Here is a 12,035-nt window from a genome sequence, read left to right on the forward strand (position 1 = left end):
AAAAGAACACGCAAACTTGCATCAGATGAGAAAAATTGCAGCGTAAGCTCTGGTTTGTTTCCACTGTTTGACCCTCATGTAAAAAAGATTTCATATGTCTTTAAGTCTTTTTGCCTATGCGGCAGATAACATAACCGCTGTGCTTACACGTCTTCCTTTGCGGTATCCCTTGTGGATGGCTCCTCACTATTGGGGACAACAGAGAAGTTCAGGTCAATAAGTTCCTGTCTGGCTTCTAGTGCCTCAGCGTCAGCCTCCAGTGACGCCAAGTGCAGCTTGCCTGGATATGGGGGCTCAGTTTTACCATCTGCAGGCAGAGAGGGGACGGAGAACTTTTTAGCAATGTTGTGCAGTACACTGCACGCCTTGATCATGTTCGACTTTTTGTTCAAAGAACCCTCTTCTGCAAAACCAAGCTGCATAAGGCACCTAAAACGCCTCTTCATGCATCCAAGTGTTGATTGCATGACCTTGTGGATCTTCGCATGGGCTTCGTTGAAACGAACCTCACTGTCATTTGAAGGGTTTGACACCGGAGTCAAGACGTGTTTGCTAAGGTGATAACCGTTCCCACCTTAAAAAAACAAAAGAATGTAATTAATACAGCAATTCAAATACAAACCATTAAAATATTTATTCTAAAGACTGCACTGTAGTAACTCTTCATAAATCAGTCCTATGATATAGTGTCGATCAGAGATAGTACAGAACAGCCTTCCTTGTCTAATCTTTCAACTAAAACTGACACACTTCTTTCTTCCTTTTCCAGGGGAATTATACATGCATGAATGGAGGCGCAAGGGAAGCAGAACAGCATGAAAAAAGTGAACTGAAAGAATATGCACATTTCCCTGTGCTCATTCTTATGCATCAGTGAGAAGACAGCAAAAGTAACAAAGGCCTCAAAATTTTGACAGCAAAGCAGTTGTCTTTCTATAATGTGGAAGTGTAGTTTGTTTAAAAAAAAAAAAAAAAAAAAAAGGGCTATTCTAAGTTATTTTTTCAATACTGAATTCTCACAACCCATGGTGACTTTAGACTGGTGCACAGATTAGCCAGAGCCATCTAAATTATGACTGGTAGCTCATCAAGTTTATTAACCTGGGAACTAAAATAAATATCTATCTTCCTGCTTTTATTCTATTCTACAGTCATTTAGCAGACACTTTTATCCATAGCGACTTAAATATGATCAACAGCTATTAATATTATCCACAGCTATTATTATTTGTTATTTGCTTTTATTATTGACTATTTTTAATCCTAATTATTTTGATTGCAGTGCATAACAGTGCATCTGTTATGTTCTGTTATGCAGTGCATAACAGAAAATTTATTAATGTTCTGTTATGCACTGCAAAATGCTTTGGGTTGCTCATATGGATATGATATATAAACTTTAGTTAAGTTGAATATTGTTGTGTAATATCTACAGTATGTGTTTCCTGACATACTGACAGAAGGTGACAGCAAATGTTTCTCTATTTGCTGAGTACAGCCAAGGTCATATACATGGCTAACCAGCATGTGCGTTGGTTGGTTGATAATAGGTTTTCCTGAGTGTTTACTCTGCAACACTAATGTTTCTTATCCCCTGCAAGATAAATAGCTTTTTGTGTTTAAATAACTATTAAAGTCTATATCTTGTATAATCTACAAACAAAGTTCTGTTTTAGGAATTGGAGCACAAAGTTAGTTTGTGAGACAGCCAAGATTCCCTGTATTTCACACAAAGACTCTAACCAAACTTATTGATCTTAATGGAATTTGCAGATGCTATCAACTGTATGGCAAACCCACACTAAATGGGAGTATTGGGAGTTTCATATGGCTTTTGTTGATAAAAAATGTGTCCGATTTGTACCATCTGTAATGCGGTTTTATTAGTTAACATGTATCTTTTCCATATCTCACCAACAAACCAAAATGGTCCATGCAGGTCTTCCTCCACCTCCCTTCCCTTAAACGACGACTCCCACATTTCCTGCTCAAACGTGCTGCCCACGCAGCATTTCTCAACACTCAGTATGTTGCCATCACAGTCGCAAATTAACTGACTAACCACCGACGTGTAGCCGAAGGCGTTGATAAAAGACTTGAATGTGTCTTTCTCGTAAGGAGAAGCTCTGATCTTGAAGTGGGCTGGAGCGAGGACACCTAAAACTTTGGGGATCCCGCACAGTTCCTCCATCTTCGCTGCGGTTCTGTTTCTGGCGTCGACGGTGAGGGGGAAGGAGATGAAGACGTCGGACATCCCTGCGATGACACCAGAGACCGTGTTGACGACATTTGTAAGGGCGGACGACTGGCTGATGCCTGCCTGCTGCAGGACGACAGAGCTGAAGGCTCCCAGCGCGTAGTAGTTCAGCGAAACCATGACCATCACGTCCACAGACGGCAGTGTTTTTTTAACGGCGACCGCCTTCATACGGATGCGGACAGCGTCTGTGATGAAGGATATGCAGGGTCTGGAGAGGTGAAACAACTCAAACAAAGATACGTCGTCGAAATGGTCGAAGCAGCTTGGAGTTCCATGATCTGCCTGTGTCTGATTACATCCGAGAAGCTCTTCCTGGACTGCGAGCCACACAGGCACCGCGAAGGCCATTTGTTTTACAAATACAGACGAAATAATATTAAACACAAACCAAACTGTACTGAAAAGTGTCGAATGTTATCTAAACAATCGCGTAAATACTTGTAGGCTAAACAATAGTTCTTAGCCAAAACATTATTATTTCTTCTTCCAATATTGATGGACGGCGCTGCAACAAAGGCGCACTGTTGCCCCCTGCTGGTCACATGTTAACACTTTCATCTGTTTTTTTAGACCAGCGGTTCTTAACCTTTTTGCAACACGGTACCCCTTGTAAAATATTTTTTTCAGCTACGTACCCCCTAACCACTGCAAAGTTTTTTGGTTAAGAAAAAACCATTAAATATAGCAATTTGTCATTTGTGTTTGGTTTACTAAACTTTTAACCGTGCAAAACTATGGAAATCTCTATTACGCTTCAACCAGGACTCCATTGTTTGCGTTGTCAAGGCGACAGTGACTGACGAATATACTTTGGCTCGTAATGGATGAGTTCAATTCACGTCGGAATGTGGGATTTTGGGAGGAATGAAGTGATGTAACTTCATATGTAAATTCAGTTAATGAATGTACACTAACATTGGATGACATATTAAATATATATACATATATATATGTTATATTTATATTACTTTGTTTAAGGATGTTTTAAAGAAAGCGTAAAAACATGTTTTCAAAACATTTCAGGTACCTCCTAGAATGCCTTGAAGTACCCCCAGGGGTATGTGTACCCCCATTTGAGAAACCGTGTTTTAGACCAAAGGTGGCCAACTCCAATGCCCCAGAGCCTGCAAGCGTTGGGAGTTTCCTCTGCTGACACACATCAGACTTGATTAGCAGCAAAACAGCTACTTGTCTCCAAGAAGAACATAATTAACAGATTAAAATCAATGGGCTTGATAGCTGAATGGCATTTAGTTATATTATCAGATGTGGTCCCCTTGACTGAGGATGAAATAGTAAACATCACCACAAGTCCTATATCATGCCAGCAATGCAAAACCCCGAGAGGATGCCTCTCATGGGAATGGGCTCAAGCACAGTGCTTCTAAAAAACACTGCTGTGAACAAATAATGATATAACACTCTCCAAGAGCAACCTGGTGGCCTACAGTGCATTTTCCAGCAAGATAGAGCACCCTGGCACATGGCAAAAGTGGTTACAATGTTGCTTAGAGTTCATAATATTCAAAATTTAAAATTTAGCCTTGAAATTTATCAAAGTTTAATCCAATTTAGACCTTGAGACATTGATAAGGCAACAATAGATAGCCTTGGCGAGAAGCTGATATTTATATACAGGGAGTTCTAAAAATGGTTCAAGACTGTAAATATAGTCTTTTTGCACAAATTAGTTTTTGACATTTTTTTTCCAAGATAAATGTTTGTTATTGATTTTTAATGCTATTCTATGTAAGCATTACACAAGGGTGTGGGTTATCGCCACCATGTGGAGAGATACATTAACTGATTCAGTGAATGTAAACCATTAAAATGTCACCAAGTTCAGTGTACTGAACAAGTAACTGATGATGATGATGATATAAAACAGTATCAAGAGTACATAGTGTCAACTCATTTTACTTTTGTAATATTTCTTAAAAGAGACCAAAAAAGTTACTCCAAAAATAGTATCACAGGGCATTCTTTAAAAATATATACACATGTTAAAACCCACTTTTACATAGTTTATCATTTAACCCCAAAGAAAGTAAAGGTGTTTAAACATGGAAAAGAAATCTGTAAAACATTACAAGTAGACAGGTGATTCAGGTTATCAGGTTTCTTATCAACAAATAATTCATGATCCTGTTTTTAATCAACAAAAAGTAAATGTTACAGGACCATAAGCAACTCCTCTTCCATCCAATCTGCAGCACAATATTTGTTATGTTTTATGAGATAAATAGAACATTTTGTTGACTTCACTGATGGAGACATCCTTCAGCTGGGGTATTCCCCCCTTCCTGTAGCAATCTGTCCTCTGGCTTTGGGCATACACATCTTTGACACAAAGAAGACATTTAGGAGAGTTAGGATGTCTGGAAATATGTCAGGCACTGAGTCACATCTATTTTCATTAGATTATAACAGACAAAACATATCTTGCTTCAAACTGCTTCCTCTTATTTTTGACCAATTAAGAATTTCTTATATAACAAATCTCTTTACTCTCCTGACATCAAGAAGAAACAACTGCAGCCTTGATTACTGTATAATGTACTTGTGTATCAGAAGCGTTATTAGCAGTGACTATGGTACAATTTTTTAAAATAGTCTACAATTATAATTTTGTCCAGTCGCTGCATTATCATAACCTTACCTGTGATGTTGTCCACAGAGTTCAGAGGGGCTGTGTTGTTCATATTCACTCCAAACAACACCACCACAGACACCACTAATGTGACCAATAAATACATTGGTATTGCAAGAGCCCAATACCTTCAGAAGACAAAAGATTCTAGTTGAAAATCATATACTGTGGCAAAAGTACTTTCTTAACTACATGCTGATTCAACACTGAAGATAAATAGTTTAAACAAGTTGGATCTCAGAACATGGATTCCACTTACTTTTGAGGCCAATAAGTTAGCCCTACAGAATGAAGCCACTCCTCTGGTACGAATGCCCACAGGCAGTACAGAACTGTGGAAAGGAATAGGATAAATGTGATCAATAGGATTGATGAGAACTACAGATTGTTACTTATTGGCAAGTCAGTATAAATTTCAGTATTTTCTAAATCTGCCTTAAAAAAAAAAAAAAAAAATCAAACAGGATCCAGATTCAGGACTTTTCCCCCCAACCATTGTGGATGATGGTCTTGTTAATGTTTGAACCTATGACCTAAATTTGATCATTTATGTGATTCATTCATTTATTTTTTATTCTCTTTTCTTCTCCATGGCAATGCATAAAAAAAATTATTATAATACAACAGTTGTAATACATTTCATCTAAAAAAAAGTAAAGAAATTGAAGTAGAAAGAAAAACTAATCTTATATTCCCTACCCCATCCTCATTTCAAAATAAACCAACTGAATTGCCTCATCTACAGCAAACGGTCAGAACACAAACACAGCTAAGAAATATTTTTTTCTTCTTTTCCTTTTAACAATTATTTCCATACATTCTGAGTTTTATACATTTTAGTATGTACACTTTAAATTTAATTTGAATTTTTTATTAAAAACAATTTTAAGATCACTTTTACTGTGAGTTTTGAGTTACGTTTTACACCAACCAGTGAAACACTCATTTTTTTAGTGTAGTTCTTGCAAAAGTGTGTTCAGTCACAATTTCCAAGTCTTACTAATGTTCCTTTTCTTTCCTAAAAAAAAAAAAAAAAATCACACAGATCAAATGAGTCCTGAAGAATAACTTATATCTGAGAAAAATGTAGCTGAACAGTTTGCAGCAATAAGATGAACAAGAACAAATACTTTTCTACAGATGCCAAGGATCTTTAACTTGCCATTAACTAATGAACTAGATTGCACTTGCTGCCACTTGTCCACATAATCAATTTTACATCAGAGTATTCAATCAATCATTCTATCTATCAATTGTAATACTATTTATTTGACCTGTAACCAAGTCTCACTGATATTAGAAAGCTTTCTTACAGGGGAAACCTGACCAATATAGCAGCCATACAAAATGAACTTCATAAAATTACAACAAATTTAATTTTTAAACAAATTACAACAAAACAAATGACACCTATTCACATAATATCTTCTTAAGAAAAGCAAAGGCATTCCTCCATAAATATGTGTGCGCGTGCCCGTGTGTGTGTAAAAAGAAAAGGAGTAAAACAAACAAACAAACAAACAAACAAAAAAGACATACTTACAGAAGCCAAACTGAGAGCCAAGGAAAAGAACAAACCCATAAATGGCTCTCTCAGGCAGAGGAGATGGAGAGTTTTCAACCATTATCTGAAACCAAACCAGACACACAAAGGTAAGGAATTTAAAACTGAGCACACATTAATCGTCAGACTGGGTGTGTTTGAGTTACATACCTATAAATTCCTTGATTTCTTCAGCAGCAACTCAGCTGACAACATTCAGATGTCTGTAAATGTCTTTCAAATTACTTTCTCATATCTCTCCGTCAATTTTAGTGAGCGCATGACCACGATTGGTTTAATGTAAATTACTCTACATTTTTCAATCAACAAATAAATAAATGTTCCAGAGTAAACCAAACTATTAAAAAAAAGAAAAGAAAAGAAATCACCGATATCTTTTGCTTTTCGGAAGCTAACAACACTTGTAGCGCTAGTTCGTCACCTAACAAAGTTCGGTGTAAAACGTCAAATTAATCTGGTGTTCCGTTTATACAAATGTCCTAAAAGCTACCTAAAATCCAAATATTTATGCAAGTAATTAATAAAAGCATAATTTTTTATTATTATTTTATATTTTAAAAATATAATAACTTTAAAATTAATTTAGCTTTCTCACTAAGTGAACGGACCAGGACGGACTTGCTTTACGGATTCATGTATTCTTCGGACACATTTTAATGTTACACGCCAGGGAAACATACATTGCAGCATGGCTTCTGAAAACCTGACAGTAATAATGGACCAGCGTTTTCCGCTGTACATGAAAGTATTTGGGAAAACAGGTCTGTTTTAACATAGTTTCAGTGTAAAAGTTCACTGGGGAACTCTTTCTCGGTGGGAAGTAAATCGTTTCTTTGGAGCATCTTTTGCTAACGTGGTGACGGAGATCAGCGTGGCTGAGAGCCTGACGACAGATGATGTTTAAAAGAATGACAATCATGTCGAAAGTAAAGGTAAAGAAAACACATTCTGCTGCGGAAACACACAAGACCATAGCAAAAGAAAAGAAGAAGAAGAAGTTCTGGAGGAAACATAATGGGAAAAAACAAAAGTTAGAGAAGACAGCACCTCCACACAAACACCAAGAACAACAAACTGCACCTCCTGAGGATCCACTGCAGTTTTCTGCCAACTGGAAAGCATTGCAACAGGTTTGTCTTTGCATTTATTTCATCTACAAATGTCTAATAATTTCATACATTGTACAAGTACAGTTCTTTGTTGTATATTCAACTCAGTCAAACTTTCCACAGATCCTGAAGACAAGTCAACCAGAGAAGAAACAGCATATGATACCAACATCTCAGAACGGTCTCTTAACAAAGAACTCTAAAGAACATACTTCAAAGCATATTTCCATAAACAGCAAGATAGAGACTGAGAAAAAAGTGAAGCACAAAACTGTTACTCAGTGCACTGTCCCCAAAGAGGCTGGGATGAACCTAAAGGCTACGACCATCTCAGACAAACAGCAGCCTGCTGCTCCAAAAAGAAAAAAAGACATGGGAAAAACAAACAGTGAACAAGAGGCCAAGAAGAAGAAGCCTGCAGTAGAAGAGCGGAAACCTACAGAGTATGTTGGCATTATATATATATATATATATATATATATATATATGTATATGTATGTATGTATGTATGTATATGTATGTATGTATGTATATATATGTATATGTATGTATGTATATATATGTATATGTATGTATGTATATATATGTATATGTTGATAAGTTGGAGCAGAATAATTCTGGCTGCAAACTGATTTGCCATGCTGTTACAGGGAGGACCTCTGGTTTGATGATGTCGACCCTGATGACATTGAGGAAACAATGGGAGCTGAAGCAGCAGAGATCATGAGGAAGAAGCAGGGCACGCAGAAGAACACAAACGTGGAGAGTGCTCTAGTTAAGGAGAAGGCTTTTGAAGGGTGAGTGACAAGATTAGTTTCCTCTATAATTAATACATATTCACATGTTTTATCAACAGGTAAAAGTATCCACTGATGTGATCTGTTATCTGACACAAACAAATAAATAAATTGGTCTGTGCAAACTCGCCAAACTTTCCCTCATCATCCATAAATGCTTCCTCTCTATATTTTTGCTAGAAGCTGTTTTTCAAGTTTGGGTTTACATGTTGAAATGGAATAAATTTAGTAACTGTGGCTTAGCTTCAGCCATTAATAATTTTTCATCAATTGGGCCAAAACTTTTACTGGACATTGTTGAAAGGGTTGAGTCTAGTTTGCAAATAAGTGAAATAAGTGCTGTTAAAACTTACAGTAGTCAAATAAATGACCAGATAATTATCTACCACGTTGTCAAATCACAAAATCTCCAGTAGTTTTCACTTTCTGTGAACATTTAGATAGCTTTTTTCTAGTTAATAAATACTCAATAAATACACAATTAACCTGACAGGATGAGCGTTGTAGTGAAGAGACTTATAAATCTCTTTGCTGTTTGCTGATGTCAGCCTCACCAGAGCTGTTGCCATTGATTGTGAGATGGTGGGAGTTGGTCCTGATGGAGAGGACAGCATCTTGGCTCGTGTGTCCATTGTGAACCAGTTTGGAAAATGCATCTATGACAAATACGTGAAGCCCACAGAGGAGGTGACGGACTACAGGACAGCAGTCAGTGGCATCCGGCCAGAGGACATCAAAGACGGTGAGTCGCAGTGGAGTTGTTGTTGAGAATAAAACAGCTTTATGAGGAATACATGAGCAGTAGTTTTCTACCTAAACCATATTGTCATTTTAGTTTATTATGCATGTTTTTATTGTCTCACAGGAGAGGATGTACAGACTGTGCAGAGAGAGGTTGCTGAGATTCTGGACGGGAGGATAGTGGTTGGACATGCCATACATAATGACTTAAAGGTAGCTGTCAACTGAGCATTTACAGCCCGGCTTTACATGACCTGTGTTAACCAGTGAAAATGAACTATTTCAGATTCTTCTCTTGGATCATCCGAAAAAGAAAATCCGGGATACTCAGAAGTATAAACCCTTCAGGAAGATTGTCAAGGTAATCATAATCATACAATCACCAACAATGAAAAAATGTTCAAACTTCAAGAATAAAACTGCCAAAGTTTTTACGGGCTTCTGAAAAGCACTGTGTGAGATCTCGGATGCAGTCATGATAATGTTTTTTTTTTCTCCAGAGTGGTCGCCCCGCTCTGAGAGTCCTCTGTAGAGACATCCTCCATGTGAAGGTTCAGCAGGGCGAACACTCATCTGTAAGTTGTCACTCTGATGAAACAAGATATGAACTGCCCGTGCCTCAATCAGACTACTGTTGCTGAACATTACAGAGAATACTTTGTGTTTTCCAGGTGCAAGATGCCCAAGCCACCATGAGACTGTACACACTGGTTAAAAAGCAATGGGAAGCAGAGATTAAAGCCAGTAGGAAAAACAAAGACTCGGAAAAGAAGAGCGAGCGAAAGCCCAAGTAAGAATGAGACCAAGAGTCTCATTTTCTCAGTAAGAAGATAGGTTCTGATTTCAACACCAGTGCAAGAGGATGTATTGTTGCCTGATCAGACAACTGACTGAAATCATCCCAGGTTTGGGCTTTTTTCAGAAGAAAAACAAAATAACACAAAAATAAAGTGTGCTTTTGGAAGGAATTACTGATGGACAGATGTAATTTAAGATGTGCTGAAACACAGAAACATCATCAGAGATAGTTGTGCAAATGAATTACATCCAGCAACATTGTGTTTGTTAGCAGCTTGGGACTGATTTCTGTAGTCTGAGTTTGTATCATGTAATTTTGAAATATAATGTGAAGATCACCATGGCAACATATCCAAATACTTACGAATGCTTTGCATTTAGCAGCTGTACAAAACACACACCTTTTTTTCAGAAGTTTTTCTTTAGCATTCCTTTCTATTTGTTACAACAATCTCGCATTTTGGCATTTAGCGTTTTCATTTTCTTTAACAACTCCCAACTGTTAAAATCTTGTTCCTGATGGCCGGAGAAGATGGCGCAAGATCAGCGCTTAGAACACACCTGGTAAATACAGATATGTGATGATCACTATTATGACAGCCAATATTCAGCATTTTAAACAAATTTCATTATACTTTCCTCATATTTTGGAAGGACATACGTTTTATTTCCAATAGTCTGAGGCAGGTCTTCAAATAGTTCAATTATTTTTTTCCATTGAGTTTATAAAAATTCATCCAATTACAAAAATGACAATATTAATGGATCTTTTTCTCATTGTTGTCCCCCCCCCCCCCCCCCCCTTTTCCCCCCATAGCTTTAAACCACTCTCCAGTTGTAAATCTTGATTGTTTTTTAAGCCAGATGTTTATACAATTACAAATACAACATTCTTCAAGAGAAAGTGTTTTGGTTGTATTATTCATTTTAACCATGTTTGCCCATACCAGAACATACCAGTCTAACATGGTTTCCGTTGGATCTCTTTTTATGGATCTGGCTTCTTTCCTGCTGCCCCGTATCCCCCCACAGGAGTTTCTTTGGCTCACTTAGCAAATTAACACCTTCTTAATCATTTCAACAGGCGAAGAATTGAATTTTGGTTTTGCAAATATGCAAGCATGATCCCAGGGGGTTCAATGATTAATCACTTCAAAGAAAGAGCAAGCTTAATTTTTTATTTCTTTTTTTTTTTTTATCTCCTTCGACTTGTTTCTTCATCACAGATCTCACGGCATTAGACACTCAAAAATGTGCGATAACCAAAGATTGCATCAGGTTATTTATACATTCTCAAATGTATTTTCCCACTGTTGTAATCTGCATTCACAGACAGTCATCACAGTTCTGCTTCATGAGAAGGAGGCTCTTGATGTTCTTTCAATCTCTTTCAACAAAACCTGTACGCCTTTATCCAGTTGAATCTCTCAGAACCATGTGGGACATTTCATGCTTTAGCAGGAGAAGAAATTCCAGCAGGTTATTGAACTCCATTAACACAGGACAAGACTCACTTTTAACCACAGATGTTGTGCGTTACAGCAGACACTTGCAGTTATAAAACATGAGTTACTAACAAGCACTGATCAGTGAAATGAAGATTTCCAACCACATATTTCCCCTTGTAATCCGCAGATCACCCCATCTCAAGGCCAGAGAGCAATAATGTTGCTAATGTTTGGCAAAAAGCAGGATGGAAACCAGTCCATGAATGATGCTCAAGAGACAGACCATCACAAAGTTATCCCGAATGCTTGAATTAGTAAAAGAAACCAGTTTAAACTGAAACCAGTTTAAGTGGTTGCAGTCAGTCAGTATAGCAGCCTATAAATGAAAATACTAATATGAATTTAAGTGTGTACACAAATGGGTGGTTAAATTTAACCCAACTGTCAGCCCTCATTAGCTGCAATCGGAGTGAGGACAATAAAATCTGTTTGCAGACAAACATCCCATTCAGAAGACCAGGCATTGGACTGAGGAAGAGGATACTGCTTACCCAGAGCCCACTACTAGTGGAGAGGAAAGTAAACAGGGAGCAGCTTATTATACCTTTTTTCCATTTAGGACTAATGTCATTCCTGATGAAGTGCAGCACAACTGAACAGCATGAGCT

At 37.4% G+C, this 12,035-nt stretch overlaps 3 protein-coding genes across 4 annotated transcripts; 1 reads left to right on the plus strand and 2 right to left on the minus strand.

Annotated features, from left to right (window-relative positions):
* Positions 1-191: 191 nt before the first annotated feature.
* Positions 192-3,071, minus strand: LOC306771230 (putative nuclease HARBI1). The gene is made up of 3 exons (XM_079260348.1): positions 1,915-3,071; positions 430-574; positions 192-307 (listed from the first exon to the last, which is right to left on the minus strand). The coding sequence occupies exons 1-3, from the start codon at positions 2,606-2,608 to the stop codon at positions 301-303; spliced, it is 846 nt and encodes a 281-aa protein (XP_079116474.1). The 5' UTR covers positions 2,609-3,071; the 3' UTR covers positions 192-300.
* A 1,090-nt stretch (positions 3,072-4,161) lies between these two features.
* pigp (phosphatidylinositol glycan anchor biosynthesis, class P) lies at positions 4,162-6,881 on the minus strand. Its single transcript, XM_079261269.1, has 5 exons — positions 6,625-6,881; positions 6,454-6,538; positions 5,170-5,242; positions 4,920-5,038; positions 4,162-4,600 (listed from the first exon to the last, which is right to left on the minus strand). The coding sequence occupies exons 2-5, from the start codon at positions 6,533-6,535 to the stop codon at positions 4,485-4,487; spliced, it is 390 nt and encodes a 129-aa protein (XP_079117395.1). The 5' UTR covers positions 6,536-6,538; positions 6,625-6,881; the 3' UTR covers positions 4,162-4,484.
* A 275-nt stretch (positions 6,882-7,156) lies between these two features.
* rexo4 (REX4 homolog, 3'-5' exonuclease) lies at positions 7,157-10,784 on the plus strand. 2 transcript variants are annotated; one of them, XM_079261053.1, is made up of 9 exons: positions 7,157-7,604; positions 7,707-8,026; positions 8,234-8,380; positions 8,929-9,122; positions 9,246-9,334; positions 9,408-9,482; positions 9,622-9,696; positions 9,793-9,911; positions 10,737-10,784. In XM_079261053.1, the coding sequence occupies exons 1-9, from the start codon at positions 7,368-7,370 to the stop codon at positions 10,765-10,767; spliced, it is 1,287 nt and encodes a 428-aa protein (XP_079117179.1). In that variant the 5' UTR covers positions 7,157-7,367; the 3' UTR covers positions 10,768-10,784. The 2 variants fall into 2 exon arrangements, with proteins under 2 accessions (XP_079117179.1, XP_079117180.1); XM_079261054.1 differs by lacking the exon at positions 10,737-10,784 and having other exon boundaries at positions 9,793-10,652.
* Positions 10,785-12,035: the final 1,251 nt, after the last annotated feature.

Source organism: Telmatherina bonti, assembly GCF_933228915.1.
Source record: "Telmatherina bonti genome assembly, chromosome: 21".
NCBI lineage: Eukaryota > Metazoa > Chordata > Actinopteri > Atheriniformes > Telmatherinidae > Telmatherina > Telmatherina bonti.

Coding starts and splice junctions, on each gene's coding strand:
- pigp (XM_079261269.1), bottom strand. CDS start 6,535: ATGGTTGAAAACTCTCCATCTCCTCTGCCTGAGAGAGCCATTTATGGG. Junction 5,039..5,169: donor CTAACTTATTGGCCTCAAAA/GTAAGTGGAATC, acceptor TGTCTTCTGAAG/GTATTGGGCTCTTGCAATAC. Junction 4,601..4,919: donor CTCTGTGGACAACATCACAG/GTAAGGTTATGA, acceptor TTTGTGTCAAAG/ATGTGTATGCCCAAAGCCAG.
- rexo4 (XM_079261053.1), top strand. CDS start 7,368: ATGATGTTTAAAAGAATGACAATCATGTCGAAAGTAAAGGTAAAGAAA. Junction 7,605..7,706: donor ACTGGAAAGCATTGCAACAG/GTTTGTCTTTGC, acceptor AACTTTCCACAG/ATCCTGAAGACAAGTCAACC. Junction 9,697..9,792: donor AGCAGGGCGAACACTCATCT/GTAAGTTGTCAC, acceptor TGTGTTTTCCAG/GTGCAAGATGCCCAAGCCAC.
- LOC306771230 (XM_079260348.1), bottom strand. CDS start 2,608: ATGGCCTTCGCGGTGCCTGTGTGGCTCGCAGTCCAGGAAGAGCTTCTC. Junction 575..1,914: donor TGGACCATTTTGGTTTGTTG/GTGAGATATGGA, acceptor TGTTTTTTTAAG/GTGGGAACGGTTATCACCTT.